At 59.4% G+C, this 13,997-nt stretch overlaps 1 protein-coding gene across 1 annotated transcript; it reads left to right on the top strand.

The window, feature by feature from the left end:
- The first annotated feature begins 1,134 nt into the window (after nucleotides 1-1,134).
- ALX3 (ALX homeobox 3) lies at nucleotides 1,135-10,646 on the top strand. Its single transcript, XM_060006741.1, has 4 exons — nucleotides 1,135-1,411; nucleotides 6,551-6,867; nucleotides 9,718-9,846; nucleotides 10,260-10,646. The coding sequence occupies exons 1-4, from the start codon at nucleotides 1,135-1,137 to the stop codon at nucleotides 10,566-10,568; spliced, it is 1,032 nt and encodes a 343-aa protein (XP_059862724.1). The 3' UTR covers nucleotides 10,569-10,646.
- Nucleotides 10,647-13,997: the final 3,351 nt, after the last annotated feature.

Genomic DNA, 13,997 nt, shown 5'->3' with positions numbered 1-13,997 from the left:
TTGTTTCACTTTTTGGAAATTCTAAGCTACTGCTTTAGTCCTCTGCTTCCTCTTGGCTAGGGAGACCCAGCTCTCAGGAGATGGAGCTCCCACCTTGGCCTCCTTCCAAGGTGGCAGGCCTGGGGCAGCAGAGCCCGGAGGTCTGAGCTGCAGACAGCCTCTCTCCAGTGGTTCCCCAGGCACTTCCAGATCATTTGCCCACTAAAAGGCATTCACTCCCTGCCTGCTGTTCAAACACAAAACCCTCTAGGTATTCCTCCACCTGCTCCTAAGGTAACCTCTGCTGGACTCTGTTCAGTCCTGAGCTGCCTCTGGGAGAGCCCCTGTCTGCTCTGGCCCTGCCTCTGCTTCTGAAACCCACCAGGAATATACAGAAAGACTATGAGGATTGACTCTGTCCAACCTCCACAGTCAGATGAGGACACTAAGTGGCTAGTTCAAGGCTCCACAGCTAAATAATGATCGTGCCCAGCTCCCAGCCCCCATTGCCAGATAAGAGCTGTTTCCACACAACACTCCCAGTGACTCCTCTCCCCACCTCTCCCCGAAACAAGAGCTCTCTAACGGAGGTGTTTTTGCTGGAGGCAAGTTTTTCCAACTCCCAGTAAAGAGAGTTAGATAAAGTCCCAGCCCAGCTCCTACCTGCTGCCTGGCCATTATCCCAGGCTAATGTCAGGAGACCAGGCCTAAAAGTATTTGTTGTGGATGGAGGTGGTCTCTACCCCTGAACTGCCTCACCCCTCCAGGGTCAAGAGCCTCCAGGCCAGATATCAGGGCCAAGGGTGCTGCTCTAAACAAGGGACTCACCAAGATGGGCAGACAAAAAGGACCCTGCCCTCGAGAGGGGGTGGTTTCCTCCCCCTCTCCAACTGCTTCTGATACCGCGACTGGAGTGAATCAGGGGGCTCCCGGGCTCCGAGGGGTTAACCCGCGCGGGGCCGCACGTGACGTGGATGGTTCCAGCATTAAGTCAGAGTGCGGCCCCCTCCCCTGTCCCCCACCCCCCGCGGCGCGCGCCGCTCCCGGGGGCTCCGCGCCCCCGCGCCCAGGTCCCTCCCCCTTGGCGGGCGCTCACAGGCCGCGCGGGCAGCGCGAGCCCCGGAGCCCCCGGCGGCCTGTGTGCCCCGAGCCGGCATGGACCCGGAGAGCTGCGCGCCTTTCGGCGTGGGGCCCGGGCCTCGCCCCTACGCGGCCGCCGGGGATGAGCCTCCGGGCCCCCAGGGGACCCCGGCCGCCGCGCCTCACCTGCACCCTGCGCCACCCCGCGGCCCGCGGCTGACCCGCTTTCCGGCCTGCGGGCCCCTGGAGCCCTACCTCCCGGAGCCGGCCAAGCCGCCCGCCAAGTACCTGCAGGACCTCGGCCCCAGCCCGGCGCTCAACGGCGGCCACTTCTACGAGGGCCCCGCGGAAGGTAAAGCGCGGCGCGGGGCGTAGCGCGCAGCCCCTACCAGCTCTCCGTCTTCCATCCCCGGGCCCGCAGGGGCCTCCCCGCTTCCCTCTCCCGCTCACCTACTCTTAACTTTTTACCTCTCTCGCCCTTCGCCGCGGCTCCCTCTGAAGCCGGACCGGTGCTGGTCCCGGCCGGGCGAAAGCCAGCGCGGTGCGGGAGGCAGAGCCACGCGTGCCTCTGGTGGCGGGAGTGGGAGGCGGGAGGTCGAGAGAGGGTGGAGTGGCGACGGCCCGGGGCCCACTCGGGCCCGAAGGAGGCCGGAACCGGGAAAGAGAGATCGTGCTTGGCCGGAACTGACACCGACCCAGAAGCCCGGACCGGGCCCAGGACCCGGGCGCCACACTTAACTCTTGGCCCGCATACGGGGAGAGAAGCGCGGCTTTTGTGTCTGGCGCCCGCTGAGGGCCCTGAGGCTGGCCCCGACCTACAGTGGCCAAGCCGGGACTCAGCCGAGGGCTACGGCTTGGCCTCCCCGGGAAAGGCTCTGCTGCCTGCGCCTTAGGCGCTCGGCGCAGTGGCCGCGGCTAGTGCCGCAGTGCCGGGGCCGTTCTCAATACGGAATAACTGTGTTCTTATTTCCCAGACTAACCTGGCCTCCCCGTCGTTATGCACGGCGATGGCCGCCCTTCTCGCAGTCTTGGCTTCCTCGCACTGGATCGTCACCGCGGGGCCGTCGGGAGCGGGCCTAACCCCTGGGTGCCTCCGGCTCCTGGGCCAGTGCCCTACTCACTAAGGCCAGTTGGACCGCGCAGTCTCCCAAGAACGCGCCTGAACTCCGGGGCCTGGCGGGCGGGTTCGCAACCCCGCCGCCGCCCGCTGCACCGGCTGACCTGTGGAAATGTCGGTGCCCGCGCCCGCCTCATCTTTGCTGCTGCATCCCGCAGCTTAGGCCCAGAGCTGGATCCTCCGAGATCGGCTGCAACCCGCCTCCGCCCCGCTGGCGCCTCGCGGGCCTCCTCGGAGAGGCCAGGCAGCTCGGGCCTTCGCCCAGTCGGGGCGGTGGGAATGTGTAGGGGAGGGCTGGGAGGTGTGTGGGGGTCAGCGGAGGAAATGAGCGAGTCCGCGGAGCTTCGTGTCTGTGCCCTTTGAAAGAGGCTCTCCTGATAAAAACCACAGTTGGGACTTAATGAGAAGCAGTTGGCCTGGCTCCTCTGATCCCAGACAGACGGCGGCGGCCGCGCAGCGCCGTGAGCACCGCCGGGGACAGGTACCCGGCCTGGCTTGGTGCGCCACGTCCGGCAGGACCCACCCTGCAGGTCCGAGTCCCTGCTGGGCGCGACGGATCCCGCACTGACCGCCAGGATCGCGACCGGCCCCGGCCCCAGCGCCGAGCAAACTACGGAGAGCGCTGGAGCAGAACGAGCGGGCGGGGAGGAATCTAGCGACGGCGAGGGTGTTCACAACGAAATGCGTGGAAAGAAAACCAAAAAGTGTAAACAACCACCAAAAAGAGGGAAAAGGAAATTGGACAAAACAACAGAGGAGAGAGGAAAGAAGGAGAGCTAAAAGGCGGTCGGCGAACTGGGCAGAACGGAAAGGAATAAATGAACGAATGAAAAAAAGAAAGCAAGGGGAGGATCGAACGAAGCGGGTAAATGGAGAAGGAGGGAACGGAGGAAGAGAGAAGCAGCAGACAATACGAAAGAAAAAAAGGACATCCTAAAAGAGTAGAAAATAGCAAAATGGGAACAAGTGGGAGAAGGAAATTAACGATTCCAGCTGAGCAGAGGACAGACCAAACGAAAAGGAGGTGCGGCGGGTGCGAGCCGAGTCTGGGTAGAGACCCCGGCCGCCACTGGATTCCTCAGTGCCCTGGCCTGAACTCGGCAGGCGGGCGGGTGGCCTGCGTCCCTGTGGCAGAGCTGGGCTGCTAGGGAGGGACAGCCTCGGGGACTGGGGCCCGCGGTCTGCTTGGTGGGAAATATTGGTCAAAGGGAGAGCCCGCTTAGTTTCTTGGCTTTTAAAATAACGAGCTCCGAGCGTTTCCAGTTCAGACCAGTGAGCGCGCAGCTGCGCCCATCTGCTGCGCGATCCTTGCGAGGCCGGGCAACTGCGCGCTCGAGAGCCTGGCACGGCGCTCCTCTCCAGCCCTTGGCCGCCCTGTGCGGAGAGCGCCCAGCCCTGGTCTGCACCGCGGTCGCGTCCTGGCGGCGCCAGCCATCTTCGCGCCCTCAGCGCGTGGCTGCTCAGAGGGACGGAGAAGTGCCTGGCTGTTCCTTCCTGCTCTGCCGGGGTCTGTCCCCTAGCTTGGCTTCTTGATCTCGGAACGCGCCCGCCGCCGCTGAGGCCCTGAGCCGGATAACCAGGCTGACCGCGGTCTCCGGGCCGGCCGCGGACTTCGAGAAGAGTCCTCAGCCGTTGGCCCCCGCTGAGGCCTCTAGGGCAAGGCTGGGAACCTCGAGGGAGAGCACCAAGGCCCCACTGGGGGTTTACAAACGGCGTGTAGGTCCACACCAGCTTCGGATATTCAGCCGGAGCAGCGGAAGCGCAGGCTTCAGAGCGCTCTGCGGGTCGCTTGGGAAAGGGCGCGCGCGGAGCAAGGCTGCCGCGAAAGCTGAAAGCCGGATGGCTGGTCCTGCGGCGTCGATGGACGCCATCCATGGGGCCAGTGGGGCTCCCGGTAGGCAGCCCGAGCCGTGCGGCTCCCGAGCTGCCAAGGCTTCGAGGCAGCCGCTAGTAGGGGCTCTGGCAGCCCCCCGCGTGGGGGAGTGCCCGGGGTGTGAGAGCCCAGTCAGGGACAGAGCTCTGCTGGTTCTTGTCTTTCAGGCCCAACAGACTGCTGCTGTGGTTCTGCGGTTGTGCAGGCCACGGACACCCCAGTGCTGAGCTCCAAGGCTTCTTGTCTCCAACGGGAGCACTACCCTCTTAATCACCCAGTGTCCCCACCAGGTGCAAGTGACTCCTGTACAGAGCCTGTGCACATCTTAAACATGCACCGGGCTTACAGTGCACCTTTCCCCTGATAAGCTTAGATTCAAGCTGCTGGCTTCTGTTCCTGCTCTGCCTTTCTTTGATCGCTGCCCTTCGCTTAGCCCACCTCCATCTCTTTTCTCTTCCGGGCCTTGCTCCTCGGGAGGCCGCTTGGTGTTCTATGAGGCGTGCCCCTGTCTCCAAAGTGGGGGACTGCTGCCCTTACACTGGAGTCCTCCAGGCGGATGGAGGTTCCAGGACAATGGCAGTGAAAAGGGAAGAAGTTCTGTGGGCGTCTGAGAGGGCTGCAGAATGGGCAGTCCTGGGAGGCCACGTCCCAGGAGGCCAGCAGGCTTGGCTCTGTTTTTGGATAGCTATTCCGAGACGGGACCTGCTGCATTTTCATCCTTTATCCTGGTAGCTAGGTGGCTTAAGGTCAAGAGGGCAAGTCCCAGAGCTCCAGGTCTGATCACTTCCAATCTGGGCAGATCCTATTGAGATAGTCACTGAGGGCCCAAGAGGCAGATGAGCCAGCCCCAGAGCTTTGGGGAGCCCGCTGCAGTGACATCAGTGCTCCTCTGACCCCGTCCCTGAGCCACCCTCGCCCTTTTCTGCCTGGAGTCCAGCTGTCCCTCCCTCTGAATCCAAGATACCGAGAGCCCTCCCTCTCAGGCGTGCTGTGTGTACAGTGCCCCCTCCCAGTCTCCCTGGTCTTCCCGACCATTTAAAATTATTTGGTTTAACTTCCATTGAGTCCTCCTTCCTCAGGTCCTACCAGGTGGAACTACCCCAGAACCAAAATGTGTTGCCCAGGAATAGAAGTCAGGGACTGAAGCATTTTCCCCACCTATGCTCCACCTGAATTACGAAAGAAGCCTGGTGTCTGGGCTGTCACTAGGCACTGGCCTGAGAGCGGGCCCTACCTGACTCTCCCCGGCCTCCAGGACACACTCACGAAGCGTAGCTTATTTCACGGCCTGGGTGGTCCTGGGAGGTCACCCACCACCTTCCAGCTGGGGGGGACCTTGCCCAACTTGTCCTCCACAGGCAGACAGGGACTCGTCAGACCCAGAACCCCAGAGCCCGTCTCTCCAGTTCTATCCCCACCCCCCAAGCTGTAAGTCCTGGGAAAGAAACTGCCTCTTGGTGCCGGGTCACTGGGCCTCCTGGGGGCCAGGCCCCCCCTGGGGATGGGCCTGGGGCCAGGGAAGAGGCTGTGTGAATCAGAGGGGCATCTTTGTGGCGCTGTTTCTGCCATCCCAGAGGACTGTTAAGAAGAGATTTCATGGCGACGCTGCTGGGGGTCCTTGCCAGAGGGAGAGGGCGGGGTGATCAGGGTGACCTATTTTTCACCATGCCCCAGTTGTGGCAGAGCTCCATCAAGTTTCCTGAGTGAGGGCTAGCACGTCAGAGTGGGGCTGCTTGTTAATCGTGGGCAGTGGGGGAGCCATCAGAAACTCCTGGGGAGGGGAGGGGCAGACGATGACAAGAACGATGGGCTATGGAACTGTGCCCTGTTTCCACTGTCCCCTACCTCTCCTTTTCCGAGCATAGCCTGTCTCTATCTCCTGCTCTCTACTGCTGGAGCTTAAGTCCTTGCCCAAACATCAGTATTTTCAGAGGAATTTGACAATCCTCTTGAAGCTTCTTTGCCCCATCTTGCCTTTCATACCCCAGGGCAGGGGGACTTGACATTGTCCTGAGACTCGGGGTTCAGAGAATAAGGCCCAGCCAGACCGGCCAAAGGTGGTCTGAGCATCCCTGTCCCTATCCAGTCCTGGAGCAGAGGCACGGGCATGGGAGCCAAGGCCTGCAGAGTCAGGGTCAAGGAGGCCACCCCCACTTCCCGCCCCTGTGCTAGGCCCTGCCGTGGCATCCATCCTGGTACCTCCACACCCTGTGGGACGCGCCACCACAGAATACTTCCCCGAAATGAACCCCCCTCCGTCCCCAGCAGATCCACCCAGACCACAGAGCACATGGCTCCCCAGGGCCCCCTCCCCAGCTGGAGGCTCAGCAGGCAGGCCTCCGAATGCCAGGCTCCCTTGAAGGGTGGCTGCCAGGAGGACGGGAGGAAAAAGGAAGGGGGAGGCGGGGACTGAAGCGTCAACGTTCTTCCCCCTCCCTCTATTCCACCCACAAAACCCCCCGGTTCGGTTTCCATCCTCCTTTTTGTGTTTTCCATTGCAGCTGAGGAGAAGGCCTCCAAAGCTGCCAGCTTCCCCCAGCTGCCCTTGGACTGCCGAGGGGGCCCCCGAGACGGGCCCTCTAACTTGCCAGGCTCCCCAGGCCCCTGCTTGGCCGGCCTGCGTGTCCCTCTGTCCCCGGGACTCCCTGACTCCATGGAGTTGGCCAAGAACAAGAGCAAGAAGCGCCGTAACCGCACGACCTTCAGCACGTTCCAGCTGGAGGAGCTGGAGAAAGTCTTCCAGAAAACCCACTACCCTGATGTGTATGCCCGGGAGCAGCTGGCTCTGCGCACGGACCTCACCGAGGCCCGGGTACAGGTGAGGGCACCCCGGCCACAGGGCTCTCTGGCTGCCTCAACCATCCAGACCATAAGCCGGGCCCGGAGGGGCTGGGAGAGGTGGACGCTGGTTCCACACAGAGTCGGCCTGCCCCCGTCGGCCCTCCTGGGCTCCCCTCCACGCCCTGCTCTGCTGCAGCCACAGGCTTGCGGCCCAAGTTGAGGCTCCTGCATGGGATGGGGGTGACAGGCTCCTGGAGTCAAAAGACCTGTATGGGAGTCCTAACTCTGCCACTTCTAGCTGACCAGGTGACTTGGGGCATGTCACTGAATCTCTGTCTTGGTTTCCCAATTTAAGAAAAGGGAATGATAGTACTACCTACATAAGGAGTATCTTTGAGGATCACAGATGTGTGCATTTTGGAAGACGTGAAATGCTAAAACACGAATCCGGGCTTCTCCCAAGGTAGCTGCCCAGAGTGGGGAGGGTCCCTGCCGGGGGGGTCTCAGGATCGGTGATGCTTAAAGCCATCCTGAACCAGTGACCTCAATCCTGCCCACTCCCAGACTGTGGTTGGGAGAGCCTGTCCGGGAGCCCCTGCCCACAACAAACTCTTCCCCAACAGAAATCAGGCCCCGGGGCGGGATGGGGCTGTTGCCAGCTTCACTAGGGTGGAGCCCAGCCTGTGTGGATGGGGTGGGAGGATGGAGGAATGCTGGGAAAGGACAAAGGGAAGGGAATCCATGTCCAAGGCATGCTGGAAGCGAGCAAGAACATGAAGGTGGCAGACAGGAGGTGGGGATGGAAAAGGAGGCTTCAGTAAGCGTCTGGCCCAAGAGGAAGATGGTCACTGCTGCCTTGCTCTGAACCTGCTTCATATGCAGCAGGCTCCCTGATGCCAAATAAGAGGCACCGGGAGAAGGCTTGGGTCTGGGCCTCTTGGGAAAGGTGAGGAGGTGACCTCTAAGCAGAGGACAGTCCCTCTCCCGGCAGAGGAGACTCACAATCTGGGTGGGGCCCCTCCAGAGGCTCCGAGGGCACTGGGGCAGGGGCCAGCTCTGGCAGAATATGGGAACCAGCAGTCAGTCTATAAAGAGGCCAGCTGCGGCCTAGCAGAGAAGGCCCTACAGCTGGATTCAACATAGGATCAGAGGGAGTTGGGCTGTTTCCCCTTCTCTGCTGGGTCTTCCTGCTTCCGTGTTCCTACCAGGTGGAACCCAAACCAGACTTCCAGAACTGTTCCTCAGGGCTCCTCAGGGCCTGGGGCCATCAGGGTAAGAGGCCCAGCATTCAAGGTAACCCCAGACCACATAAGCCGTAGAAGTCCAAATGTCACCTATCCAGACACCCCAGCAGGCCTTAGTGAGGGTGGGGGGACTCTGAATAGCCGCCCCGGTGCAGCTGCTTTGGGGAAGCGAAGCACACTTCCCCCACTGCTCTTCTAGGCCTTTGCAACCCTAAAAGCGTGGAGGCGTGGCCACAAGGCCCCCCAGACCTAGTCTAGAAGCTTCAGTGATGATTGAAGCCCAAGAGTAGGGATGCTTGGCAGATGCATGACACCACCCATAGACCTCACCCCGTTGGGAGGAATAAGGGGACCACACACGGGACAGTGCAGGGGGCAGGTTCAGAGCGAGGAGGGGAGAGCGGGGTGGTGACAGGGAAGAATTCCCAGAAAAGTGATCAGCAACTCCAGGCTCTTTCATCTCCTGCAGGGAAGGGAGAGTAGGGAAAGGAGAGCCGGTTGTGGGTCCTTCCTCAGCCTTGCCCCAGGCCTGCTCTGGGATCCTGCCTGCATGAGAGGCGGTGTGGGGAGTGAGGGACTCAGGTAGGGTTACTTTTACACACTCGCAGCTTCTTTTGTTGTGGCTCCCAGCTAAATCCCTGGAAAGCAGGAGGATTTGGGGGGTTTGGTTTGGTTTTGATATTGCCAATGTCTAGCCTAGAGCCTGACACATAAAAGTTTATTAAATGATAGAAATACACGATACGTGCACCAACACACATAGGGCACACACCAGATGACAAATCCACCCCAGATATGCGCACAGCACACAGGTATGCCACCCCACCCGCCAAGAGCTCACAGATGAATGGGAAAGGCGGATTCCAAACCAGATAATGGTAGTGGGATGTGGTAAGTATAATGAGAGCAATGCTGGCGTATTTAGGAAGTCCAGTGGAGGATGCCCAGCTCAGATGTATGTGTGTGGTGGGGATGGGTAGCGCAGGCAGGGAAAACGTGGGCAAAGGCAGGAGGAGTGAGAGAAAAGTGTTTTAAGGGCGAGCTGGGGTGAGAGGCAGCTAAGAAGAATTGAGAAGAACTGAGTGTTGTTGCCTGACAGGAGATGAGGCTGTGGGGAGGGGCAGGGTCAGTGCCAAGGGGCCTTGTGAAGGAGCTGGGCTCTCGGCCGAGGTCTCCAGGGAGCCTCTGAGAGTTTAAGCAGAAGCAGGACCCAAACAGAAGTATCTTTAAGATTTCTCAGATGCGGTAAGGTGGGAACACTGGGAAAGAGATGAGGCAGGGGGGCTAGACACCCAGCATATGTGTACTGGTCCAGGGCCTCTGAGGCCACGGACCCCAACGATACCCTTACCAGACACAGCCAGGCTGGAGAACCAGAGAGTGACTCAGCCCGGGAGCGGGGGAGGGCCTATGGGGCCAATAAACCCGCTCTGGGCTTGGGCCTCTCTTAGGCCCCATCCCAGCTCCCTCGCTGGCCCTGAGGATGATGTGAATTTATAAGCTCCTGCAACTCGAGATCCTCCAGCCTGGAGCCAGCTCCCCACCGCCCCACAAGAGGATGCAACCATCAACGGTCTCCCCGGTGGGCTCCACGCCTCAGGGCTGCTTTATCACCCCCTCAACCTCTCCCAACCTGCCCCCAGGTCTGGTTTCAGAACCGCAGAGCCAAGTGGCGGAAGCGTGAGCGTTATGGGAAGATCCAGGAGGGGCGGAACCCCTTCACGTCTGCCTATGACATCTCCATGCTGCCCCGAACCGACAGCCATCCCCAGGTGAGACCCCTCCCCCCCCAGACTCGGGGCCTGGCAATTCCGTGGGGAAGCCAGCAAGAGTGTGAACTGTGGTCCCAGGGAGACCTGGAGCAGCATTAGAGCTCCAAGTGATTGTGGGTAAATCACTTCTTCCCCTGCAAAATGGGCTCTTACCAGTCTCATGAATGGTGTATGCAGAGCAGCTGGTACAAAGGAATCACCAGAGGAAATCTCATTTTGAGATGTAATGGCAGGGGCCTTCTGAGATGCCACTGCAAGTGTTGGGGGCAGGAGGGAGCAGATTCTAGACCTGGACCAAGTGGAGTTTTCTTGTAAAGTTTCTGAAGCCGTAAGGGCAAAGAGAGAGTCCCTAGGTAAGGAGGGCCCCCCAGGCTCCTGATTCATGGGTTTTCTTTTTCTTTCTCTCTTTTCAGCTGCAGAACTCCCTGTGGCCCAGTCCAGGGTCTGGGAGCCCCAGGGGGCCCTGCCTCATGTCTCCAGAGGGCATCCCCTCCCCATGCATGTCTCCATACTCCCACTCTCATGGGAATGTGGCTGGCTTCATGGGGGTACCAGCCTCTCCTGGAGCCCACCCTGGCATCTACTCCATCCATGGCTTTTCCCCTGCCCTAGGGGGCCCCAGCTTTGAGCCCTCCCCGGATGGCGACTATAAGTCTCCAAGCCTCATCTCACTCAGGGTGAAGTCCAAGGAGCCACCCAGCCTGCTGAACTGGACCACATGATCTGTCACGTGGACATGCAGACTGAGCTGCCCAACCCCGTTTCTGTTTCCAGCTGCTCCCACCCCACCCCGGCCTGGATGCCAGAGAGGACACACCTCTGCCTCCAAGGCCCAGATGGTTCCTGGAGGCCCCGGCAGAGCAGCTGGGACCCTCAGGCTTCCGCAGGGAACAAGCTACAGAATCTTTTCTGTTAGAATAAGGTGAGGCTGCCCAGGAGAAAAGGGGCTTCAAAGCAGGTAGGACTCTTCCTACCACACACTGGGTCCCCTCCCCCAAACCCTGGGCCAGAGGGAAAAAGATACTGCCCTGCTTCCTTCAGACTTTGTCTGAGTTTAACTGTCATCCCTCCAGCTGAAACAACTTAACTGGCGCTTCATTCAGGGAATGCAGGAAAATGGGAGGACGAAACAGGTTGAACTGGGCGGCGCTCTCTGCCTCTTAGGGGAAACAGTCTTGTATGACAACCTAGGGCCGGCCTCACTTCCCCCTCCCACCACAAGGGGGCGTGCACCCAGCATCTGGCGCTGACAAGGGCCTGTAAACTGGAGGTCAGTGTAAAAGGTACCCCTTCTCCCCTGCTCAGCCGTCTCTACTCTTGACCTGCAACATGTGCCCCCTCCTGCAACATGCTATGGAGTCCTCTTACCCCTCCAAGGGGCAGAAACTCCACCAGAAATCACCAAATATTTGGATTCTCTTCCATGAGATCAGGCCAGAGCAATGCCATAGAAACCTTAGGCTCCCTTGGTTTACTCATTGGCTGTTGGTAAGAATAAAACAGATTTCCACAGACTCAACCCCTGAGATTCCAAACCCCACTTTTGTAAAGGTACTTTTGTAAAAAATGTGCTGCCCAGCATAATAATAAAGGTGGCAGTATTTTTTATACCAGGTGATTGTGTATCCTCAGGGTTTGGCACTTGGTTGCTCTAAGGCTGGTCTGTGCCCGGGGTCCAAGCAGGGATCCTAGAGGCTAGGGGAAGATGGGCCTGCGGCCAGCCCTCAATGTGTGCCACGCCTGGCTCTGTCACCTGCTCGGGGTCCCTGTGGCTTCGGCTGGTACAAGGAGGAAGGGGGAGAAGCCCGGCTCTAGGGTTGCTGGGCTCATCTGGAAGGGAAAATGTGGCATGGGAAGGGGAGTGAGAGAGCTGAAATAAGATTGTGGCTGAACGGACACTGGAGGGGAGATGGAACGGAAGTCCGGGGAGCCCACCGAGGGTTCTGAGCTCCCCTAGGCTGGGACCCCAGAGTAGTGGGGGTGTGGCCATTCCCTGCTCCCAGACGCCCAGGAGCATGTCTGAGCTGTAGGGCAGAGACGAAAGCCAGGACTCTTTCTTGTGGTTTGAGAGTATTACCCATTCTATCCTTCATCCCCGCTTTCTGCCTTATCTTCCTGGAAGGCAGGAAAAAAGCAGGCCTGGCCCTCCCACCCTCCCAGTAAACACAACCACATTGCTCAGAGCAGCTCAGCCTCAGCTAGCAGCCCAGCTCCCCCGACCCCGGGCCTCCTCTCCTCCAGGCCCAGAGAAACCCAAGCACACAAAGATTCCAGTGGCCAAGGCCGTGCTTCTTCCCAAGGAGAGTGCAAATCCATCAGATCGGATTTGCCGGCCAAGACAGTTACTGTGACAAGGCCCAAGCAGCACCCAGAGGAAACCAGTGTCCTCCTTCTCTTCCCTTCCCTTCATCTGAGGGCCTGGCTTCTGAGGTCCAGGTGCGAGCCCCATGTGCATCAGGAAGGGAAGAGTCTGGGCAGTAAGGAGAGGCAGCCCCAGCTACTGCTGATGAACAGAACCACCTTCGCCCAGCTGGGCAATAATGAACTGGGGTACAAACCCACCCTTCTAATTCCAGGGCTAAGAGAACTGCACTAGAAGTTTCTTCACCCAAGGAGTGGCCAGCAAAATTTTGGACTTTTTGTCTCACAAAAGTTAAGAGAGATGCAGAGAGAAAGATTAGTTTGTTCTACAAATACTGAGTGCCCACTCGTGCTAGGTATTGTGCTGGGTGCCAGAGACAGAGTGATGGTCAAGAAAAACCATGATTCCCTCTCTCACGGCTTAGAAAGAGGGAAGAGGAAAGAATCTGTGAAAGCAAAGGAAGCAGAAGTGGGGAAGAGACAGGCAAGAGAAGAAACTAAAGTTGAGTCAGAGATCAATGCAGCAACGGCAGGAGAGGCAGACAGAGGCCAGAGCGGGCCCTGTGCGGGAGGGAGGCCCTGGTGGGGGAGGGCACAGGGAGGCCAGAGACCAGCTACTGGCTCCCATCCAGGGGCATCTGCCCACAGCTCATATTTTTCTGTCTAGTGACAGCTAAATGAAGAGAAAGCTAACTTTACAACCGCCCACTTCACACATAATGAATATGAATGGGCATCCCGGAGCCTGTTCCCTAGGATTATCTGTGAGTTGACGGGTTCTCCCACTGACTGGGCCATCCCAGCCAGCCTGTCCCCTGGCTGGGACTCAGGCAGCCCTTCCACCTGCTTCCCATTAGCCGTCCTTCCATCTTCCCCTCCTCCTCCACACCCTAGGCGTCTCACCCCTAAGACAGCCCCCAGGTCTCCAGACGCCCCTGCCCCCATGGCCTCACTCCAGAGGCAACCTCAGCCCTCAGCCTAGGCCCGATGTTTTCCCAAGGCCAGGCTGGGGCTCTGGTCGGCCCCTCTGAAAAAGAAAAGGGAAGTGGCCCCACTTGGAATCTCAACCTAAGAGAGGTGCTAGGCTCGGTCTCCCTTTGCTAAGGTTCCTCTCTGCTCCCGTGAGGCCCACCCAGAGAAGCCCTAAATCTTGGTCCTGGCAGGGGCCCGGACACCAGGCCCGGAGAGGAGGGCCCTAGCCAGATCGCCCTTCAGTCCCAGCTTCTAGCCTCAGTCCAGCATCAGGAAATGCTTCTCATTAGAGGCATTCAGTTTTCATGCCCGGCCTCCCCCAGTCCTTTACACATCAACCTGAATTACAACCCCTAAGTGCAGACCCTCTGCAGTCACAGACAGGAACAGAGCCCAGTATCCCCAGGAACTGGGCATTTCCTGTATCCGGCAGAGGGAGAACATACCTCACCCCTGCTCCAGCCTTGGCCACGGGCTCATCCCAGCATGAGCACAAAGCGTCCGCTCTTGGAGCCCTTGTTCCTGATGCTGGAGCCCCCTTGCCTTGCCCTCAACAACTGCAGCCTCCCCTCGCCTTGTCCCTTCTCCAGTAGGTGGGCACCAGCTGGGAGCAATGGGTCCTGTGGAGCCCTGAAGATGTCTGTCTCAGTACCTAGCACACTACTGCTCTTACTTGCTTTTATGGCCAGCTCTCCATCAACTGTGAGCTTGTCAAGGAAAGTAAGAGTGTGGTGTCCTATTCACCTGGACACTCAGGGCACCCAGAACGGGGACCGCCAGAACAGGCCTCCAAGGTATGATGGCAGGGCTGATGCTCC

The sequence above is a fragment of the Delphinus delphis genome, chromosome 1 (assembly GCF_949987515.2).
Source record: "Delphinus delphis chromosome 1, mDelDel1.2, whole genome shotgun sequence".
NCBI classification, from domain to species: domain Eukaryota; kingdom Metazoa; phylum Chordata; class Mammalia; order Artiodactyla; family Delphinidae; genus Delphinus; species Delphinus delphis.
The sequence above is the reverse complement of the archived record's forward strand: the minus strand, read 5'-3'. Positions and strand labels throughout refer to the sequence as shown.

Bases quoted from the DNA above. Each gene is read 5' to 3' on its own strand.
- ALX3 (XM_060006741.1), top strand. From the start codon at position 1,135: ATGGACCCGGAGAGCTGCGCGCCTTTCGGCGTGGGGCCCGGGCCTCGC. The intron at 1,412-6,550 runs GTAAAGCGCGGC...TTTCCATTGCAG, and splicing joins CTACGAGGGCCCCGCGGAAG to CTGAGGAGAAGGCCTCCAAA. The intron at 9,847-10,259 runs GTGAGACCCCTC...CTCTCTTTTCAG, and splicing joins GAACCGACAGCCATCCCCAG to CTGCAGAACTCCCTGTGGCC.